At 43.3% G+C, this 23,558-nt stretch overlaps 1 protein-coding gene across 2 annotated transcripts in view; it reads left to right on the forward strand.

The window, feature by feature from the left end:
• The window catches only part of PLBD1 (phospholipase B domain containing 1), an 85,338-nt gene that overhangs the window by 52,595 nt on the left and 9,185 nt on the right, over window positions 1-23,558 (forward strand). For both annotated transcript variants that reach the window (XM_088837305.1, XM_088837306.1), the window contains exons 7-8: window positions 18,464-18,664; window positions 18,763-18,903. In XM_088837305.1, the coding sequence (XP_088693431.1) occupies window positions 18,464-18,664; window positions 18,763-18,903 (342 nt within the window). The remainder of the gene's footprint in view (window positions 1-18,463; window positions 18,665-18,762; window positions 18,904-23,558) is intronic.

Here is a 23,558-nt window from a genome sequence, read left to right on the forward strand (position 1 = left end):
TGAGCTTGGATACAACACCCTCCCAACTGCCTAGCTAAGCAGGCAGGGGTGAATGGTGGTGACAGTGTCCCACGTCCTTGCTGAGGTCTGCAGGCACAGTGGTTGCACCACTCCCCCACCTCCTGGCTGGGGCTGGAGAGCTGTCTTAAGCCAGTGGGCGTGCCCCACCCGCTACACTCCCCAGCAGTCTTGCTAAAGCCACTGAGCACGTGAAGTCCACACAGGGGATACCTTTTGATCCCTTGGCCTTGCTGGCCAAGGACACTGGCATTCCTGAGCTTCACAGGGCTGTAACCATCAGAAAGACAATTCTCAGCAGGCAAACACCCCCAGGGCACTGCACAGACAGCAAGTGAAAATAAAACCCAAGTATTCCTGTGAAAAAGACCTATTTACTTAGCCTGGAGCTTCAGCTTCAGACAGGCTTCAGGTTTTCCACCCCTCTAGAGGCTAAGGAGACACAGCATGGGAACATAAGCTGGGAGACATCATGCTGGCACACCCCATTGGCCTCACTATAGCTCGGGAACACTTCCCAGATGAAAGGTTATACACTGGGACATCCTTAGTGGTCCAGTGGATAAGAATCTGCTGTCCATGCAAGGGCAACAGGTTTGATCACTTGTCCGGCAAGATTCCACATGCCAAACGGCAGCTAAGCCTGTGCGCCACAGTTACTGAAGCCCATGTGCCTAGAGTCCATGCTTTGCAACAAGAGAAGCCACCATAATGAGAAGCCCATGTACTGCAAATAGAGAAAGCCTGCTTGCAGCAACACAGACCCAGCACAGCCAAAAATTAATTAATTAATTAATTTGAAAACCAATTTTTACAAAAGGTTATATACTTGTCTGGATCCTTAGTTTCTGCCACTATCACTATGTACTCCCTGGAGGAGGAAATGGCAATCCACTCCAGTACTCTTGCCTGGAAAATTCCATGGACAGAGGAGCCTGGCAGGCTACAGTCCATGGGGTCGCAAAAGAGTCAGACACGACTTAAACAGACAACACATATGTAAAATAGATGACTAATAAGGACCTTACTGTATGACACAAGGAACTATATTCAGTATCTCTAATGGATGTGGGGAAAAGTGAACCCTTGTACACTGGTTGGTGGAAATCTGTATTGGTGCAGCCACCATGGAAAGCAGTATGGAAGTTCCTCTAAAACTACAACTATCATATGACCCAGCAATTCCACTCCTGGATACATATCCTCCCCCCCAAAAAAAGCCAGAAACACTACCTTGAAAAGATATGTGTCCCCCAGTGTTCATAGCAGCATTATTTACAATTGCTAAGACATGGAAGCAATCTAAGTGTTCATCAACAGATGACTGATAGAGAAGATGTGGTATATATATATTATATATATATATATATACACACACACACACACAATGGAATACCATTCAGCCATAAAAAGAATGAAATTTTGCCATTTGGAAAAACATGGATGGACTTGAAAGGCATTATGCTAAGTGAATTATTTCACTTATGTCAGACAGAGAAAGACAAATACCATATGAAATCACTTATACGTGGAATCTAAAAAATACAACAAACTAGTGAATATAACAAGAAAAGAAGACTCATGATACAGAGAACAAATTAGTTGTTACTAGTGGGGAGGAGAGAGGGTTTACAGAGGGTAGAGGGACTGGGAGGTACAAACTATAGGCTGTAAGATAGGTTACAGGGTGCATTTTACAACTCAGGGAATACAGCAAATATTTTGTAATAGGTGTAAATGAAGTGTAACCTTTTAGAAATTGTATTAAAAATAAAATGTGTTCATGTCAAAAAAAAGGTCTGTTGATTTCTATTGCATTGAAGCTTTAAATCAATCAGAGAGAATCAACATGTCAGTAATCCTGAGTCTTCCCATCCAAAAATATTGTTTCTCTATTTATTTAGGTCTTCTTCTTTAATTTGAGCAATTTTTTTTTGTAGTTTTTAGTATATCGGTCTTACATACCTTAAACTAATCTGAATCCTAAGTGAATTTTGATGCTACTGTAATCAGAATCAGTTTTTTACTCACTTTTCCAATTGTTCATTGCTTGTATGTTTGCATTAGTTAGCTATCACCACGTAACAAGTCATGCCCCAAATTCTTGACTTGAAGGAATGACAGTAATTGTTTAGCATCACATAGTCTCTATGGATAAGGAATTTAGATAGGACCCAGCTAGAATGGCTTGTGTCTACGAAGACCCAGAGACTGAGGGCCTGAAATCTCTGATAATTTAACTGAAGTGAAAGGATATACTTCCAAGGTGACTCACTTTCATAGTCAACAAGATGCTGCTGACAAATCAATTCCCTTCCATGGGCCTCTCTGTAGAACTGCTCAAGTATCCTTGAAACAGGGCTCCTGGTTCCCCCAAACCAAGTGATCCAAAAGAACAGGCAGAAACAGCAGTGACTATTATGACCTATCTCAGAAGTCACATGCTGTCACCTCCACCACATTCTGTTTATTAGAAGGAGGTGGCTATGATTAGTCCACACTCAAGAAGAGGATGTTAGAATCTATCTTTTCAAGGGAAAATTGCCAAGGAATTTGTGGAAATTTAAAAACCATCACAATATTGAAATACTATGTGTTGTATTTTTATCTTGAGAACTTTCTAAGTTCATTTATCATTCTAATAGCTTTTTTTTTTTTTGGTAGATTTCTTGGGATTTTTCTAGATGCATCATCAGCCCATCTTTGCAGGAAGACAGTTTTACTTCCCCCTTACCTTGTCTGTCTTTGTTTTCTTCCATGAGTGCACTGGATAAGACCTCTAGGACTGTAGACTATAGACTAGAAGTGGCATGGAAATCCTTGCCTAATTCCTGATCTTAAGTGAAAAAGTATACAGTCATTCACCATTAAGTATGATGTTAATTTGTAGGCTTTTTGTAGATACCCTTTATAAGCTTAAAGAGGATTCCGTCTCTTACTACTTTTCTTTATGGTTTTATCATGAATAAGTGCTGCACTTTACGCAATTCTCATTTTCTATTAAAATGATCATCTGATTTTCATCTTGCATTAATATAGTGTGTTCCACTGATTAATTTTCAGATGTTAAATCAACTTGGCATTCCTTGGGTAAGCCCCAATTAATCATAATGTACCCTGGAGAAGGAAATGGCAACCCACTGCAATATCCTTGCCTGAGAAATCCCATGGAGAGAGGAGCCTGGCGGGCTACAGCCCGTGGGGTTGCAAGAGTCAGATGTGACTGAGTGACTAAGCCACCACCACCATACAGTTTATCATTTTTACTTGTGGGAAGAATCATCCAATTTCTTTGTGTTGCTATTGGAATGTTCACCCTTTTTTATTGCCTTTTAATGCACCTTACCCAAACGTTTTCCATATTAACAAAAGTCTCACAAGAGTTCCTCTTCGAAGCCTTCCCTAACTTTCAGGCAGAGCCAGTTACCCCTCCTTTCAGCTTCCCTGGTGCCTGTTGGTATTCTTCAGAGCCCACGTTTCGTATTCATGTCTGCATCCCCAGGGCCAGTACAGAGGCTTGCACATGGTAATCAGTGAATAAATATTTGTAGAGGCAAGGAAGGAGAAAAAAGACAATGGAAAGAAAAAGGAAAGGAGACAGCAGACAGATTACAGACAACTCATCCTGATGTGGACATGTGGAAACTGGAGAGAGAAAGACTGGAAATTCAGTGAGAGGCGGAGAAGGGCCTGCTGAAGAGATCGTCATCTCTACCACGGTCTCATTGTCTTCTCTTCATCCTGCCCTCCCTTTTATTTTTTTAATAAACTGCATGTTTTTAAAAGTAATTTATTTAGCACCCTCGCTTTATACTGTTGATTTGAAAACAAGAGTCTCAGATGTTCAGGAATTGTTATCAAGGCATCTCAGATGCACACCTGGACAGCATAGGGATTGGACCTGTAAGATGATCCTTTGTAGCCACCCAGGTGGCGCTAGTAAAGAACCCTCCTGCCAATGCAGAAGACAGAAGAGACGTAGGTTCCATCCCTGGGTTGGGAAGAAATGGCAACCCACTCCAGTGTTCTTGCCTTGAAAATCCCATGGACAGAGGAGCCTGGCGGGCTACAGTCCATAGGGTCTCAAAGAGTCAGACACAACTGAAGCAAGTTAGGGCCTTAATAGGAATGACATGAATAGAACCCAACTAGTTGTATGGGACGGAGAAGGCAATGGCAAGCCACTCCAGTGATCTTGCCTGGAGAATCCCAGGGACGGGGGACCCTGGTGGGCTTCTGTCTATGGGGTCACACAGAGTCGGACATGACTGAAGTGACGCAGCAGCAGCAGCAGCAGCAGTTGTATGGGAATTAGGCAGCACCCAAGTTTTAAGTAAGTTACTTTAAACTCATTTGTGCTTAACTTGTCTTTGAAATAGACAGAAAAAAAAGGCCCCAAAACTAACGTTTGTTTAGTTCCTATTTATGTGTCCGGCATTATAACTGACAGTGTATGCATAATTCACATTTGGTGTGTATTATTTCACTGAATTTTCATAAAGATCTAAAAAGGAGGGTATTGTATCGGTATTTTTAAAATAAACAGGTTCAGAGAAATTAAATAGCCTTTTCAGAACCATACTGCTCAGAGGTTGGGCAGTGCGGTTCAAGCAGAACATATCTGACTACAAAATACCCATTTTGTTTGTTTGTTTGTTTTCAGAAATGGTTCTGTTTGTATCTAAGTTAAATGGTTAAAACTAAAAGAGATGTGGACTCAAAGGGCCTCCTGGGATGCAGGTGGGTGGAACTTTTGCGTGGGAACCAAAGCTGGAACCTATTCAAAGTGTTCTAATTGAGGAGTACAGTAAATAATGATGATGCCTATGAGGCCGAGGCTTTCTGCTTAATTATCTGTAAGTGGAGCTCTCCAGAGTGCACTCGGTATGTTTCACCAAGCATGCATGTGTTCCTACTTTGCATTACATCTGGGCATTCCATCGCCTCCCACACACATGTTACATACCCCTTACAGTTTTCTCTGGAGCTTGTTAAAAATGCAGATTCTAAAGTGCCATCCATAGGAATTCTTAACCGGTTGATCTGGGTTGGTGCATTCGAACAAGCACCCTAGGCGTTTCTAACTTATTGGGTTTCCAAGTCTATCCTCTTAGACTCTGGCAGCCCTTTGGGTCTGGGTAGACATGATTTTGCTCAGCCTTCTCCTGTTTGAAGTTCCATTACTTAAAAGTAGGAAGATAAAAGAATACCCTCAATGCCTGGGGAAAATGTCGCCAAGTCTCCTTCATAATCCATAACATTACTACTTTCATTTGTTATTAAATTGCATTTATAGTTGTAAACATTTTTAATGAAGTACAATTACTTTTATTAATTTCATGCTACCTCTTTTGTCTTAGATACTTTGATCATAAGGCTGAAATATATACAAACAATCTATGATTTAACACATGCCAAGATTGATATCTTCTGCCTTTAAAAAGCAGAACCAAAGGAGAAGAAATAAAAGTAGAACTCGGTCACCTATTCCAAAGACTGTAGACAGATTTTGTAGCACTTCATTCCTGCTTTCCTATGTACCTTTGTTTTGTTTCATGTTCCTCTTTGGTACCATCCCAGGATACTGAGTAGCCATCCAGGTGGCGCTAGTGGTAAAGACCCCGCCTGCCAATGCAGGAGATATAAGAGATGTGGGTTCAGTCCCTGGGTGGGGAAGATCCCCTGGAGGAGGAAATGGCAACCCACTCCGGTATTCTTGCCTGGGAAATCCCATGGACAGAGGAGCCTGGTGGGCTACAGTCCAAAGAGTCACAAAGAGTCGGACAAGCTGAAGCAATTTAGCACCAGGATGCTGATAACTTCAGCCAGGCCACCCCTGCCTTGAATCTTTCCCCACCGAGCCAAAGAAAGCTTCTTCCCTTCTATCTTTCCAGAAATTCCACCTTATTCTCCACACTTTTCTTGATTGACTGGTCATAAGGTGATTTTCCCCACCTCCACCCTGTTTAAACATGCAACTCCCCATGATTCACCCCCTCCTTAATTGCTCCTAATGTATTTGCTCCAGTGTGAGTATGTGTTGTTGCCATTTGCATGACTATTCCCCTCAGTTTTGTCAGACATATGTTAGGGTGGAAAAGGTATGTGTTGAGATTCAGTTCTAGACTTATCCCTGACAATGCTGTTTATAAGCTTTAAAAAGCTAAATACTTAAAAAAAAAAATAGCTCATCTAAGCACTCTTTTTGTGAAGAGCAAATGAAAGTATACATCCTTCTGAAGCCAAGTTTCTGATGTGTAGTACTGCTGCTGCTGCTAAGTCACTTCAGTCGTGTCCGACTCTGTGCGACCCCATAGACAGCAGCCCACCAGGCTTCCCTGTCCCTGGGATTCTCAAGGCAAGATCACTGGAGTGGGTTGCCATTTCCTTCTCCAATGTGTGAAAGTGAAAAGTGAAAGTGAAGTCGCTCAGTCATGTCTGACTTGTAGCGACCCCATGGACTGCAGCCTACCAGGCTCCTCTGTCCATGGGATTTTCTAAGCAAGAGTACTGGAGTGGCTTGCCATTGCCTTCTCCGATGTGTAGTAGGTACACTATAAATGTTAGTCACCACTGTCTTCTTCTCTCTTGTATGTAACATTTATTGAGCACCTACTATGTGCCAAGGGGCTTCCCAGGTGGCACAGTGGTAAAGAATCAGCTTGCCAATGCAGGAGACACAAGAGATAGGTTCAATCCCTGGGTCTGGAAGACCCTCTTGAGAAGGAAATGGCAATCCACTCCAGTGTTCTTGCCTGGAGAATTCCACTGACAATCCATGGGGTCACAAAGAATTGGACATGACTGAGTGACTGAGCACAGACACACCACATGCCTAATCCTTTTCTTGCCACTGGAGTGAACAAGACAGAAAAATTTCCTGCCCTGGTGGAACTTATATGTTATGGGATAGATGGAAAAGGAAACAGTAAACAAGTAATATAACCTAAATAACTTCTTACTGAAGAAAAGCAAACAATTTTGATGTGGATAATAACTGAACATTGATTAAATGTATACCCACCTCTTCATATTTACTCAGTATAATCTTTGCTGTTGTTCAGTCACTAAGTCGTATCCAACTCTGTGATACCATGGACTGCAGCATGCCAGGCTTCCCTGTTGTTCACTATCTCCCCAAGTTTGCTCAAACGCATGTCCCTGAGTCAGCGACATGCTATCTAACCATCTCATCCTCTGTCATCCCCTTCACCTTCTGCCTTCAGTCTTTCCCAGCATCAGGGTCTTTTACAATGAGGTGGCTCTTCACATCAGGTGGCCAAAGTTTTGGAGCTTCAGCTTCAGCATCATCCTTCCAATGAATATTCAGGGTTGATTTCCTTTAAGATTGACTGGTTTGATCTTCTTGCAGTCCAAGGGACTCTCAAGAGTCTTCTCCAACACCACAGTTCAAAAGCATCAATTCTTCAGTGTTCAGACATCTTTATGGCCCAAGAGATTATTATTATCTTAGAATAAGAATTATACTTCCACTGTATAATCATAAGGGATTTGATTGAGGTCATATCTGAATGGTCTAGTGGTTTTCCCTACTTTCTTCAATTTAAGTCTGAACTTCGCAATAAGGAGTTCATGATCTGAGCCACAGTCAGCTCCTGGTCTTGTTTTCGCTAACTGTATACAGTTTCTCCATCTTTGGTTGCAAAGAATATAATCAATCTGATTTCGGTGTTGACCATCTGGTGATGTCCATGTGTAGAGTCTTCTCTTGTGTTGTTGGAAGAGGGTGTTTGCTATGACCAGTGCATTCTCTTGACAAAACTCTATTAGCCTTTTCCCTGCTTCATTCCGTGCTCCAAGGCCAAATTTGCCTGTTACTCCAAGTGTTTCTTGACTTCCTACTTTTGCATTCCAGTCCCCTATAATGAAAAGGACATCTTTTTTGGGTGTTAGTTCTAAAAGGTCTTGTAGGTCTTCATAGAACCGATTAACTTCAGCTTCTTCAGCATTACTGGTTGGGGCATAGGCCTGGATTACTGTAATATTGAATGGTTTGCCTTGGAAATGAATAGAAATCATCCTGTCATTTTTAAGATTGCATCCAAGTACTGCATTTTAGACTCTTTTGTTGACCATGATGGCTACTCCATTTCTTCTAAGGGATTCCTGCCCACAGTAGTAGATATAATGGTCATCCGAGTTAAATTCACCCATTCCAGTCCATTTTAATTCACTGATTCCTAGAATGTCGACGTTCACTCTTGCCATCTCCTGTTTGACCATTTCCAATTTGCCTTGATTCATGGACCTAACATTCCAGGTTCCTATGCAATATTGCTCTTTACAGCACCAGACCTTGCTTCTATCACTGGTCACATCCACAACTGGGTATTGGTTTTGCTTTTGCTCCATCCCTTCATTCCTTCTATAGTTAGTTCTCCACTGAGCTCCAGTAGCATACTGGGCACCTACTGACCTGGGGAATTCCTCATTCAGTATCCTATCATTTTGCTCTTTGTTACTGTTCATGGGGTTCTCAAGGCAAGTATACTGAAGTGGTTTGCCATTCCCTTCTCCAGGGGACCACATTCGGCTGTGGTCCATGTGATCAGATCGGCTAGTTTCCTGTGATTATGATTTCAGTCTGTCTGCCCTCTGGTGCCCCCTAGCAATACCTACCGTCTTATTTGGGTTTCTCTTACCTTGGTCGTGGAAAATCTCTTCACAGCCGCTCCAGCAAAGTGCAGCCGCTGTACCTTACCTTGGACGAGGGGTATCTCCTCAAGGCCGCCCCTCCTGACCTTGAACGCGGAGTAGCTCCTCTCTGCCCTCCTGCGCCCGCGCAGCCACCGCCTGTTGGACGTGGGGCAGCTCCTCTCCGCCGCCGGCCCTGGCCTCAGGCGTGGGGTAGCTCCTCACGGCCGCACCTCTTTGCGTCGTTCGTTGCGCCGGGGCCGGCGTCTCTCGCGTCGCAAGGGACTAGATCTGATTGATAGAGTGCCTGATGAACTCTGGACGGAGGTTCGTGACATTGTACAGGAGACAGGGACCAAGACCATCCCCATGGAAAAGAAATGCAAAAGAGCAAAATGGCTGTCTGAGGAGGCCTTACAAATAGCTGTGAAAAGAAGAGAGGCGAAAAGCAAAGGAGAAAAGGAAAGATATAAGCATCTGAATGCAGAGTTCCAAAAAATAGCAAGGAGAGATAAGAAAGCCTTCCTCAGTGATCAATGCAAGGAAATAGAGGAAAACAACAGAATAGGAAAAACAAGAGACCTCTTCAAGAAAATTAGAGATTCCAAGGGAACATTTCATTCAAAGATGGGCTCGATAAAGGATAGAAATGGTAAGGACCTAACAGAAGCAGAAGATATTAAGAAGAGGTGGCCGGAATACACAGAAGAACTGTACAAAAAAGATATTCACGACCAAGATAGTCATGATAATGTGATCACTGACCTAGAGCCAGACATCTTGGAATGTGAAGTCAAGTGGGCCTTAGAAAGCATCACTAGGAACAAAGCTAGTGGAGGTGATGGAATTCCAGTTGAGCTATTTCAAGTCTTGAAAGATGATGCTGTGAAAGTGCTGCACTCAATATGCCAGCAGATTTGGAAAACTCAGCAGTGGCCACAGGACTGGAAGAGGTCAGTCTTCATTCCAATCCCAAAGAAAGGCAATGCCAAAGAATGCTCAAACTACCGGACAATTGCACTCATCTCACACGCTAGTAAAGTCATGCTCAAAATTCTCCAAGCCAGGCTTCAGCAGTATGTAAACCGTGAACTCCCAGATGTTCAAGCAGGTTTTAGAAAAGGCAGAGGCACCAGAGATCAAATTGCCAACATCCGCTGGATCATAGAGAAAGCAAGAGAGTTTCAGAAAAACATCTATTTCTGCTTCATTGACTATGCCAAAGCCTTTGATTGTGTGGATCACAATAAACTGTGGAACATTCTGAAAGAGATGGGAATACCAGACCACCTGACCTGCCTCTTGAGAAACCTGTATGCAGGTCAGGAAGCAACAGTTAGAACTGGACATGGAACAACAGACTGGTTCCAAATAGGAAAAGGTGTACGTCAAGGTTGTATATTGTCACCTTGCTTATTTAACTTATATGCAGAGTACATCATGAGGAACGCTGGGCTGGAAGAAGCACAAGCTGGAATCAAGATTGCTGGGAGAAATATCAATAACCTCAGATATGCAGATGACACTACCCTTATGGCAGAAAGTGAAGAGGAACTCAAAAGCCTCTTGATGAAAGTGAAAGAGGAGAGTGAAAAGGTTGGCTTGAAGCTCAACATTCAGAAAACAAAGATCATGGCATCTGGTCCCATCACTTCATGGGAAATAGATGGAAAAACAGTGGAAACAGTGTCAGACTTTGTTTTTTTGGGCTCCAAAATCACTGCAGATGCTGATTGCAGCCATGAAATTAAAAGACGCTTGCTCCTTGGAAGGAAAGTTATGACCAACCTTGATAGTATATTAAAAAGCAGAGACATTACTTTGCCAACCAAGGTCCGTCTAGTCAAGGCAATGGTTTTTCCCGTGGTCATGTATGGATGTGAGAGTTGGACTGTGAAGAAGGCTGATCGCCGAAGAATCGATGCTTTTGAACTGTGGTGTTGGAGAAGACTCTTGAGAGTCCCTTATACTGCAAGGAGATCCAACCAGTCCATTCTAAAGGAGATCAATCCTGGATGTTCATTGGAAGGACTGATGCTAAAGCTGAAACTGCAATACTTTGGCCACCTCATGCGACGAGTTGACTCACTGGAAAAGACTCTGATGCTGGGAAAGGTTGGGGGCGGGAGGAGAAGGGGACGACGGAGAATGAGATGGCTGGATGGCATCACCGACTCTGTGGACATGAGTTTGAGTGAACTCTGGGAGTTGGTGATGGACAGGGAGGCCTGGCGTGCTGTGATTCATGGGGTCGCGGAGAGTCGGACACGACTGAGCAACTGAACTGAACTGAACTGAAGAATTATACTTATTGTTTTATTTGAGCTACTTCAGGATATTCAGACTCCAGAGTATGGTCTTCATGTGCCTGAATATCTAATAGTATGAATCTTTCATTGCTCACATTCCTATTGCAGGGTAAAGCACAAATGTGCTGAAAAACAAAAACCCAGCCATACTTGATTGAAGAATAATTACTGGAAAGTGAAGGGGGAAATTGGTTGGTACCAGTTAGGTTCTTGGCAGAAAGAGAAGTAAATGAATGCCATTCTGTAAGGTAGGAAGACTGGGTCCATTGTAGAGCAGACAGAACAAATGACTGGAAGATGTCATGTTGTGGGATGACATGGAGAGCACCTTTTCTCAGGGAAGAAGCAGAGGTTTTTCCCGCTGCAGTCACCTTAGTGCAGGGCACCCGGTGGAGACTCAGAGTGAAGCAGAGGTGGGCAGGGAGAGCATTCTGGGCATGTGACTTTTAGAGAAGCTGCAGGAATTCTACTACAGTCTCTAGGTTGGGGTCATTGCACAGTGCTTGGAATCTGCTGCTACTGCTAAGTCACTTCAGTCGTGTCCGACTCTGTGTGACCCCATAGATGGAAGCCTACCAGGCTCCCCCGTCCCTGGGATTCTCCAGGCAAGAACACCGGAGTGGGTTGCCATTTCCTTCTCCAATGTGTGAAAGTGAAAAGTGAAAGTGAAGTCGCTCAGTCGTGTCCGACCCCTAGTGACCCCACGGACTGCAGCCTACAAGGCTCCTCCATCCATGGGATTTTCTAGGCAAGAGTACTGGAGTGGCTTGCCATTGCCTTCTCCGGCTTGGAATCTAGTAGGTGTTAAATAAAGTTTTAATGAGTAACAGATAGGCTTTGAGACATCAGACAGCCTAGCATAGGTGATTGCTTTCCCCAAGGTCTGAGAAGTGATATTGTTCCTCTTTAGCCGTGGGAAAATTCTGAGCAGAAAGGTGAGTATGGTGCCAAGACATTACTTTGTTTTTTACCTTTTAAAAAAGAAAACTATTTCCGAAGTGTCACATCCATCTATGTTAAAATCAAATGGCAGTAAGACATTTGAAAACAAATTACGTTATGTAACTGGATTACTATTATTATACTGGCTACTGCTGAACCTCCAAATGTTCGGGCTGTAAACACATGCATGATTAGTATTGCTTTTGAGTGTAGAGGACAGTGTCTCAGCTGGGCACACCCATGCACCCATGGTTGGCTGGGGTTGGGTGGGCAGCTCTGTTGATCTTGGATGAACTCTGTCACACTTTGGGGGCTGCCCAGCTAGAGGCTGGCCCTCCTGCACTTTGCCTCCCATCCCAGAGACTAGGCTAGGCTGCACCAGTTTTCTCAGCTGTAATAGGGTTATAAGAGAGTGAGAAGTGTGCAAGGTCTCTTGAGGCCTAGGCCAGCACCTTTTGTTAAGCCAAAACAGTTCACATTTAAGGGGTGGGGAAACAGACAATGCTTCTTGCTGGGAGATGCTGCAATGTCCCATTGCTAAGTATGGATAAAGCGAGGGGTGAAGACATGCAGCAGATATTTTTACAATCATGATCCTCATGTCTGACCCTGAGTTGTATGTCATTTGTGTCCTTGGTCAACAATGAGTCTACTCTTTTGGAAGGAAGGAAGGGTTTTGGTCTTCAGAGTGTTGCTGAAATTCAGCCTCTGTTCACTGGCGCTGAATAGAAATGCAGAGACAGAGTTTGGGGTGAAGTAGAAAAGAGTAGCTTTTATTGCTTAGCCAGGCAAAGAGGGCCACAGAGGGCTAATGCCCTCAAAACTATATGACCCACCCTGAAGAGGGTAATGAGGAGTTTCATAGTGTGAGGAGCAGGGCATGATCAGCTAATTGATAGTCCTTGGATTGGCTGGGATCAAGGTGAAGCTTCAAGCACCATCAGTCTTCTGATTTCAACCAGTCGAGGGTCTTTGTCCTTGTGGCCAGCCGTTTTCATCTCTCCAGATGAAGGGTAGGGGAGTCTGCTTCTTGTAAAGACAACTTAGGAGTATGTGTCAGGCCTTTATATATGTCTTTCAGGGAATTGGGAGTTCAGTGATTCTTCTGTGTTGGAAGAATTATAGCCTAAATTGTTATCGGTTCCCCAGTCCAACAGCTATTCTTTCTTTCTACATCTTCACATTTTTCAGTGATTAACTCTTGAGTCAATATTTTATTTCAGAAGACAAGGACACGGGGGCTTTTGGTTTCAAAAGCTTTGGAGCAGTTAATGCATGTGATGTGCACATGAACACATTTTAAATTTTAAATGGTTTATAACATGAACTCAAAAGCCTCTTGATGAAAGTGAAAGAGGAGAGTGAAAAGGTTGGCTTGAAGCTCAACATTCAGAAAACAAAGATCATGGCATCTGGTCCCATCACTTCATGGGAAATAGATGGAAAAACAGTGGAAACAGTGTCAGACTGTTTTTTGGGCTCCAAAATCACTGCAGACGCTGATTGCAGCCATGAAATTAAAAGACGCTTGCTCCTTGGAAGGAAAGTTATGACCAACCTTGATAGTATATTAAAAAGCAGAGACATTACTTTGCCAACCAAGGTCCGTCTAGTCAAGGCAATGGTTTTTCCCGTGGTCATGTATGGATGTGAGAGTTGGACTGTGAAGAAGGCTGATCGCCGAAGAATCGATGCTTTTGAACTGTGGTGTTGGAGAAGACTCTTGAGAGTCCCTTATACTGCAAGGAGATCCAACCAGTCCATTCTAAAGGAGATCAATCCTGGATGTTCATTGGAAGGACTGATGCTAAAGCTGAAACTGCAATACTTTGGCCACCTCATGCGACGAGTTGACTCACTGGAAAAGACTCTGATGCTGGGAAAGGTTGGGGGCAGGAGGAGAAGGGGACGACGGAGAATGAGATGGCTGGATGGCATCACCGACTCTGTGGACATGAGTTTGAGTGTACTCTGGGAGTTGGTGATGGACAGGGAGGCCTGGTGTGCTGTGATTCATGGGGTCGCGGAGAGTCGGACATGACTGAGCGACTGAACTGAACTGAACTGAACTGAAGTGATAGAGAATTCAGAAATTCAATGTAGCTCATTGAAGATACCCAATGAGCTACAAGAAAACTTTGAAAGGCAATTCAGTGAGCTCAAAAATAAAATTAATGAACAGAAAGAATACCAAAGAGAAATTGATAGTTTCTGAATACCAACTGAAATTTGAAAATAGAACCAAATAGAAACTCTGGAGCTGAAGAAACTTATAAATGAGATGAAGACTGCATTAGAAAGCACTGGAAATACTGGAGACCACATGGAAGAGAGAATTAGTGAATTCAAAGACAAATCTAGAAATGATATAGATAGAAGAGAGGAAATTAAGGTCTACAAAAAAGAAAATCCTATAGAACTATCTGACTCCATTAGGAAATGTATCATTAGGGTAATGGGTATCCCAGCAAGGAGAAGGGACAGTGAAGAGAGTATATTGAAAGAAGTAACAGTTGAGGACTAACCAAACCTGGGGAAAAAACTGGACATACAAGTCTATGAAATTAAGCAACTGATGTGTCTTTTTTGTGCCAGTTCCATACTGTTTTATGACTGTAACTTTGTAGTATAGTCTGTAGTCAGGGAGCATGATTCTTCTAGCTCTGTTCCTCTTTCTCAAGATTGTTTTGGCTATTTGGGAACCTTGAAAGTATTATGCTAAATGAAGTAAGTCAGCTGGAGAAAGACACATATCATATGATTTCACTCATATGTGGGATACAAAAATAAATTAAAAAATAAATGAAAAAACCAAACAAAAACAAACACATAGATACAGTGAACAGATTAGTGGTAACCAGAGGGGAAGGGTGGCAGGGGGAGGGCATTTTGGGAATGAGCACACTGGAGTGTATACAGGAGAAGAAATATAACATTTATGTATACAAAAATTTATATAATGTTCAGTTCAGCTGCTCATTCGTGTCCAATTCTTTACGACCCCATGGACTGCAACATGCCAGGCTTCCCTGTCCATCACCAACTCCCAGAGCTTGCTCAAACTCACGTCCATCCAGTCGGTGATGCCATCCAACCATCTCATCCTCTGTCATCCCCCTCTCCTCCCGCCTTCAATCTTTCCCAGCATCAGAATGTTTTCTAGTGAGTCAGTTCTTCGCATCAGATGGCCTAAGTATTGGAGTTTCAGCTTCAGCATCTTCTTCAGGAAGATTCAGGACTGATTTCCTTTAGGATTGACTGGTTGGATTTCTTTGCAGTCCAGGGGACTCTCAAGAGTATTCTCCAACACCACAGTTCAAAAACATCAATTCTTTGGCACTCAGCTTTTTTTAAAGTCCAACTCTCACATCCATAGATGACTACTGGAAAAACCATAGCTTTGACTAGCTGGACCTTTGTTGGCAAAGTAATGTCTCTGCTTTTTAATATAATGTCTAGGTTGGTCATAGCATTTCTTCCAAAGAGCAAGTGTCTTTTAATTTTAAAGCTGCAGTCACCATCTGCAGTGATTTTGGAGGCCAAGAAAATAAAATCTCTCACTGTTTCCATCGTTTCCCCATCTATTTGCCAGGAAGCGATGGGATTGGATGCCATGATCTTAGTTTTCTGAATGTTGAGTTTTAAGCCAACTTTTTCACTCTCCTCTTTCACTTTCATCAAGAGGCTCTTTAGTTCCTCTTCGCTTTCTGCCATAAGGGTGTGTCATCTGCATATCTGAGGTTGTTGATATTTCTCTCGCCAATCTTGATTCCAGCTTGTGCTTCATCCAGTGAACTTGAAGTGTCAAATATTTCTTCTTTAGGTAAAACTACCCCCCCCCGCCCCCACTTTAGTAACTGTTCAGTAGTTTAGTAATTGGGGCTTCCCTCATAGCTCAGTTGGTAAAGGATCCGCCTGCAATGTTTAGTAATTAGATGCCTTTCTTTTGCTTTCCAGTAGGTGGCGATATAGCGCACGTTGGTTTTGTTGTGGTTTTTTTCTTTTTTTGCTACGGGGAGTGGTGGGGGTTCTTTTCCCAGAACTGCCTCTGGTTATTCTTGAGAGCTGCCACTTTCCACCCTCTACTGTCTCTGTCAGGGATGTTGCCCTGGACCCTCCTTGTCACCAGTGTTGTTGGTGCCTTGCTGCTGCTGGTGCTGCTGGCAGTGCCACCTGGGGCACCAAAATAGCAGGTTCCTTGGCTGTGTGCAAGTTCCCCGGGTATGGGGAGGGAGAGGGTGAATGGGAACCGGGGTCACAGGTGTCTCTGCCTTGACTGAGGTTGTGGGTGCTGCTGCTGGAGGCTGTGGTATAGAGGAGGCTGAGTCGTGGTGCCCCTGTAGCTTGAGGAACAGGGTTGCAGGGCTTGCTGCCGCTGCCTTCCGGCTCCCTGTTGGCTTGGGGTGCTGTGACCAGGCCACCAGACTCCTGTGTGCCACCTGTTACGGGCTTCTCCTGGGCTCTGGGCCCAGCTATTGTGGCCAGGGGTTCAGGACTACAGGTCCTACCTTCATTGTTCCTCTGGTTCTTCCTCGTCCATGAGGTCCAGTCCACCCACCTTCAAATAACAGATGTGTGGAATTCTCCAGCATCCTGCTGTGTGGGGGCAGAGTCACCTTTGTTGAGTTATGGATGCTTTACTGGTTTTACTGGTTGTAGATTGAGGGGGAGAGATAAAGGGAGTGTCTCATACCCCTGTGACGCTGATGTCACTCTTCCAAACGGGGCACATTTTAAATACACTTGGTAGGATAATAAGGATCAACTCTTCTGGGTTGTGCTAAGCAATAGATTTAAATAGAATTAGAGAGTGGTCATTGTTTATAATTCAAGTGGCTATTTAAAAAAAAAAAAACCTTCTGAAAGTCCATTTTTTAAAAGATTTTACTGATTTATTTTTTTCTGCACTGGATCTTGGTTGCTTTGTGCAGGCTTTCTCTAGTTGTAGCGAGCTGGGACTGCTGTTCCTTGTGGTGCAAGGGCTTCTCATTGCAGTGGCTTTTCTTGTTGCAGAGTACAGGCTTTAGGGTGCACAGGCTTAGTTGCCCCACGGCATGTGGAATCTTGCTGGACCTGATCCGTGTCCCCTGCATTGGCAGGCAGATTCTTATCCACTGTGCCACCAGGGAAGACCTCAGGTGGTTATTTTCTAAGTCCTGGAAGATGCTTTATTAACTGTAACTGTTCTCTTTTGTCTGTTAATTAAATTTAGTAAGAAACTTACTATGAAATGTAATTTGCCAGCTGGCTTTCATCCCGGAGTGTTTCACTCTATCCTTATCTAACATCGTGTGCCTTCCAAAGTTGCTAGTGACAGATTAGAGCAAGAATATAATTTTACATGTTCAAAGAACACTTGTTTCTCTTATAATGCAATATTTCAGGACTTTGCCCTGAAAAGGCCCTTCCCTGGGCCTTTTCCTTTCTTTAACTTTAAACTTGAAATTATAAAATTAGACTCCTTGACTAAAGTTTTTTATAAGACAGTTTATCTTCTTTGTTCCAGAACTCTGGATGGACTGCTTTTTTTTTTTTTGGTCTTCTATAAACAGTCTTGCTCTTGAATGAAAGACTATTCCTTTCATGTTAGTATTAGTCACTTACTTATACTTATTAAAGAATGCCTGCCCTCTTGTGTCCATTGAGGCTGCTACAGTAAGGAGTGAATTAGCAAGAGTATCAGGCAAGAAAAAAAGCTTTCCATCCTGTGGAGATTTTCTATTAGAGAGCTTGCTCAAGGCTGCCAGTATGGTTGTTCAGATGAAACACTGCAAAATGACTCCAGCCCAAGTGGTGAATGAATAGTCATTAAAATTCATTTCATACTTTGCTGGTCAATCATGCATCCTTAGGTCTGGTTCCTGATTTAATGTATTTTTGTCAAATCATAAAATCAAAAATTTTCAAAGGAGAACCCAGGGATGGAGGTTCACTGGCACCTGCTACAGAGGTGAACCAAAGCTGGGAGAGGGTAATGGTAACTGATACCCTAGAGCTTGTTGTAAACAGTGAAGTAAGTCTGAGAAACACAAATACTGTATATTAACACACATATATAGAATCAGGAAAAATGGTACTGATGAGCCTATTTTCAGGGCAGGAATGGAGTCGCAGACAGAGAAAAGACTTGTGGACACAGCGGGGGAAGGAGATGGTGGGATGAATTGAGAGAGTAGCCCTGAAATATATACATGTTATATGTGAAATATATAGCCGGTGGGAATCTGGCATGTGATGCAGGGAGCTCAGCCTGGTGCTCTGTAACAACCTGGAGGGGTGGGATGGGGTGGATGGTAGGAGGGAAGTTCAATAAGGAGGGGACCTGTGTATACCGATGGCTTATTCATGCTGATGTATGGCAGAAACCAACAACACTGTAAAGCAATTATCCTCCACTTATAAATTTTTAAAAAAACCCCAAAAGAAATAATAACTTATACTCTGCAAAATGCACTGTATATGAGAAGCTCTACGTTAATAATGACGGTTTGATATTTTGCATATATGTATGCTGATTCATATATTCATGTTTCCTGTAGGATTTTTGGAGTCTCTGGACGACTTTTACCTTCTTAGCAGTGGTTTGGTATTGCTGCAGACCACAAACAGCATATATAATAAAACCCTACTGCAGCACGTGGTACCCCAGTCTCTCCTGGCCTGGCAAAGAGTCCGGGTGGCCAATATGATGGCTAATAACGGCAAGCAGTGGGCAGAGGTCTTTTCAAAATACAACTCTGGTAAGTGCCCCTTCAGAATAACGTTTAGGCATGTACGTTTTTTTTTTTAGATTTTGAGTTAACCAGCACGCCCTGTCTTCATGTCTTCTCTGCTTCAGGCACATATAACAATCAGTACATGGTCCTGGACCTGAAGAAGGTAAATCTGAACCACAGCCTTGACGAAGGCACTCTGTACATTGTGGAGCAAATTCCTACATGTGTAGAATATTCTGAACAAACTGCTATTCTGCGGAGAGGTACTTTCTTCATGCTAGAAGTCTGATGAGTGTGTGTGTGAGCACAGATTTATGATGGATAATATGTGGTGTGTGAGTGTACGATGGGGGGTGTGTATGGTGGGGATGCAGGGATGGGAATGCCGTTGCTTGTCACACAGGGAAAGAATGACAAGGTTCAGCACATGTAAAACTTACACCTCAAACTCTTACATGTCAATGTACTCTTTTTTGTACTATTTATTTAAAAAAAAAAGTTTTTTGTACTATTTGTTTATGACCTCTGTTGCATGCACTGGTTAAGTCACAGTCATGATTTTTCCTAGTACAGAGTAGCAGCTCAATTAATACTTCTTTTGGCTGCACCATGCAGCATAAGGGATCTCAGTTCCCCGACCAGGGATGAATTGAACCTGTACCCCTCAGTGAGTGGAGTCTTAACCACTGAACCACCAGGGAAGTCCCATGACAGTGTACTCTTACATGTGTGTGCGTGTGTGCAAAGCCACTTCACTTCAGTCATGTCCAGTTCTTTGTGACCCTAGGGGCTGTAGCCTGCCTGCCAGGCTCTGTCCATAGGGTTCTCCAACTAAGTATATTGGAGTGTGTTGTCATGCCCTCTTCCAGGGGATCTTCCTGACCCAGGGATTGAACCAGAGACTCTTAAGTCTCCTGCATTGGCAGATGGATGGGTTCTTTACCACTAGCGCCACCTGGGAAGCCCACCTTTGCAATTTCACCAGGTTTTATGAAAATGAATTGAGATAATTTCTATTGATTCTAAAGCATATTACCAGTCCATAGCAAGTCCTAGCATCTTGCATTGAACATAGTGCTCAGCACACACAGCAAGTCCTCACTGGATATTTGTTGAATAAATGAAAGAGAAGATGATGTCTGGGTGGAAATTTACAGGCTAGAAGGTTCAGTTCAGTCGCTCAGTCGTGTCCAAGTTTTTGCAACCCCAGGGACTGAGGCACACCAGGCTTCTCTGTCCATCATCAACTCCCAGAGCTTATGTAAACTCATGTCCATCGAGTTGATGATGCCATCCAACCATCTCATCCTCTATCATCCCCTTCTCCTCAGGCCTTCAATCTTTCCCAGCATCAGGGTCTTTTCCAGTGAGTCAGTTCTTTGCATCAGGTGGCCAAAGTATTGGAGCCTCAGCATCAGTCCTTCCAATGAATATTCAGGACTGATTTCCTTTAGGATTGACTAATTTGATTTCCTTGCAGTCCAAAGGACTCTCAAGAGTCTTCTCCAACACCACAGTTCAAAAGCATTAATTCTTCAATGCTCAGCTTTCTTATGGTCCAACTCTCACATCCATACATGACTACTGGAAAAACCACAGCTTTGACTAGATGGACCTTTGTTGCAAAGTAATGTCTCTAATTTTTAATATGCTGTCTAGGTTGGTCATAGCATTTCTTCCAAGGAGCAAGCATCTTTTAATTTCAAAGCTGCAGTCACCATCTGCAGTGATTTTGGAGCCCAAAAATAAAGTCTCTCACTGTTTCCATTGTTTCCCCATCTATCTGCCATTGAAGGGATGGGACCAGATGCCATGATCTTAGTTTTCTGAATGTTGAGTTCTAAGCCAACTTTTTCACTCTCCTCTTTTACTTTCATCAAGAGGATCTTTAGTTCTTCACTTTCTGCCATGAGGGTGGTGTCATCTGCATATCTGAGGTCACTGATATTTCTCTCTGAAATCTCGATTCCAGTTTGTGCTTCATCCAGCCTGGCATTTCACATGATGTACTCTGCACATGATTTAAATAAGCAGGGTGACAATATACAACCTTGATGTACTCCTTTCCCGATTTGGAACCAGTCTGTTGTTCCATGTCCAGTTCTAACTGTTGCTTCTTGACCTGCATACAGATTTCTCAGGAGGCAGGAAAGGAAGTCTGGTATTCCCATCTCTTTAAGAATTTTTCACAGTTTGTTGTGATCCACACAGTCAAAGGCTTTGTAGTCAATAAAGCTGAAGTAGATGTTTTTCTGGAACTCTCTTCCTTTTTCAATGATCCAACAAATGTTGGCAATTTGATCTCTGGTTCCTCTGCCTTTTCTAAATCCAGCTTGAACATCTGGAAGTTCTCGGTTCACGTACTGTTGAAGCCTGGCTTGGAGAATTTTGAGTATTACTTGCTAGTGTGTGAGACAAGTGCAATTATGCGGTAGTTTGAACATTCTTTGGCATTGCCTTTCTTTGGGATTGTAATGAAAACTGACTTTTTCCAGTCCTGTGGCCACTGCTGAGTTTTCCAAATTTGCTGGCATATTGAGTGTAGCACTTTCACAGCATCATCTTTTAGGATTTGAAATAGCTCAACTGGAATTCTATCACCTCCACTAGCTTTGTTCATAGTGATGCTTCCTAAGGCCTACTTGACTTCGCATTACAGGATGTCTGGCTCTAGGTAAGTGATCACACCATCATGTGATCTGGGTCATGAAGATCTTTTTTGTATAGTGCTTCTGTGTATTCTTGCCACTTCTTTTTAATGTCTTCTGCTTCTGTTAGGTTCATACCGTTTCTGTCCTTTATCAAGCCCATCTTTGCATGAAATGTTCCCTTGGTATCTCTAATTTTCTTAAAGAGATCTCTAGTCTTTTCCATTCTATTCCGTCCGTTCCGTCCCGTCGCTCAGTCGTGTCCGACTCTTTGTGACCCCGTGGACTGTAGCCTACCAGGCTTCTCCGTCCATGGGATTCTCCAGGCAAGAATACTGGAGTGGGTTAACGTTTCCTTCTCCAGGGGATCTTCCCAACCCAGGGATCGAACCTGGGTCTCCCGCATTGGAGACAGACGCTTTAACCTCTGAACCACCAGGGAAGCCCTTCCATTCTATTGTTTTCCTCTATTTCTTTGTATTGATCACTTAGGAAGGCTTTCTTATCTCTCCTTTCTATTCTTTGGAACTCTGCATTCAAATGAGTATATTTTCTTTCTCCTTTCTCTTTGGCCTCTCTTTGCTTAGCTATTTGTAAGGCCTCCTCAAACAACTATTGCCTTTTTCCATTTCTTTTTCTTGGGGATAGTCTTGAGCACTGCCTCCTCTACAATGTCACAAACCTCTGACCATAGTTCTTCAGGCACTCTATCAGATCTAATCCCTTGAATCTGTTTGTCACTTCCGCTGTATAATCATAAGAAATTTGATTTAGGTCATACCCGAATGGTCTAGTGGTATTCCCTACTTTCTTCAATTTCAGTCTGAATTTGCAATAAGGAGTTCATGATCTGAGCCACACTCAGCTCCCAGTCTTTTTTTTTGTTGACTGTATAGAGCTTTTCCATCTTTGGCTGCAAAGAAGATAATCAATCTGATTTCCGTATTGACCATCTGGTGATGTCCATGTGTAAAGTCTTCTCTTGTGTTGTTGGAAAAGGGTGTTTGCTATGAACAGTACATTCTCTTGGAAAAACTCAGTTAGCCTTTGCACTGCTTCATTTTTACTCCAAGGCCAAATTTGCCTGTTACTCCAGGTATCTCTTGACTTCCTACTTTTGTATTCCAGTCCCCTATGATGAAAAGGACATCTTTTTTGTGTGTTAGTTCTAGAAGGTCTTCTAGGTCTTCATGGAACCATTCAACTTCAGCTTCTTCAGCATTACTGGTTGGGGCATAGCCTTGGATTAGTGTGATATTGAATGGTGTGCCTTGGAAACGAACAGAGATTATTCTGTCATTTTTGAGATTGCATCCAAGTACTGCATTTTGGACTCTTTCGTTGACTATGAGGGCCACTCCATTTCTTGTAAGGGATTCTTGCCCACAGTAGTAGATATAATGGTCATCTGAGTAAATTCACCCATCCCAGTCCGTTTTAGTTCACTGATTCCTAAGATGTCAATGTTCACTCCTTCCATCTTCTGTTTGACCACTTCCAATTTACCTTGATTCACGGACCTAACATTCCAGGTTCCTATGCAATATTGTTCTTTGCAGCATCGGACTTTACTACTATCACCAGTCACATCCACAACTGGGCATTGTTTTTGCTTTGGCTCTGTCTCTTCATTCTTTCTGGAGTTACTTCTCCATTGATTGGAGGGCTCAAACAAAACATTGTGCACACCAGAGACCCCACAGGGACTGAGCTAGACCTGCCTTTGAGTGTCTGTCTCCTGTGGAGGTACGGGTCAGCAGTGGCCTGCCACAGGGGCAGGGACTCGGTGCAGCAGACCTGGGTATGGAATAAGCCATCTTGGAGGAGGTCGCCATTAACCTCACTATAGAGCCACCAGAACTTACACAGGACTGGGGAAACAGACTCTTGGAGGGCACAAACAAAACCTTGTGTACACCAGGACCTAGGAAAAAGGAGCAGTGACCCCACAGGAGACTGACCCAGACTTGCCCCTGAGTGTCCAGGAGTCTCCAGCAGAGGCGTGGGTTGGTGGTGGCTTGCTGCAGGGTCAGGGGCACTGATTGCAGCAGTGCATGCATCGGACCTTTTTCTCCACCATAGTTTGGCCTCAGGTCAAACAACAGGGAGGGAACACAGCCATCGACAGAAACTTGGATTAAAGATTTACTGAGCATGGCCCCACTGATCAGAAGAAGACCCAGTTTCCCCCTCAGTCAGTCTCTCCCATCAGGAAGCTTCTATAAGCTTCTTATCCTTATCCATCAGAGGGCAGAGAGAATGAAAACCAC

The sequence above is a fragment of the Moschus berezovskii genome, chromosome 6, assembly GCF_049115385.1.
Source record: "Moschus berezovskii isolate FMDL1 chromosome 6, NW_MosBer_1.0, whole genome shotgun sequence".
Lineage (NCBI taxonomy): Eukaryota > Metazoa > Chordata > Mammalia > Artiodactyla > Moschidae > Moschus > Moschus berezovskii.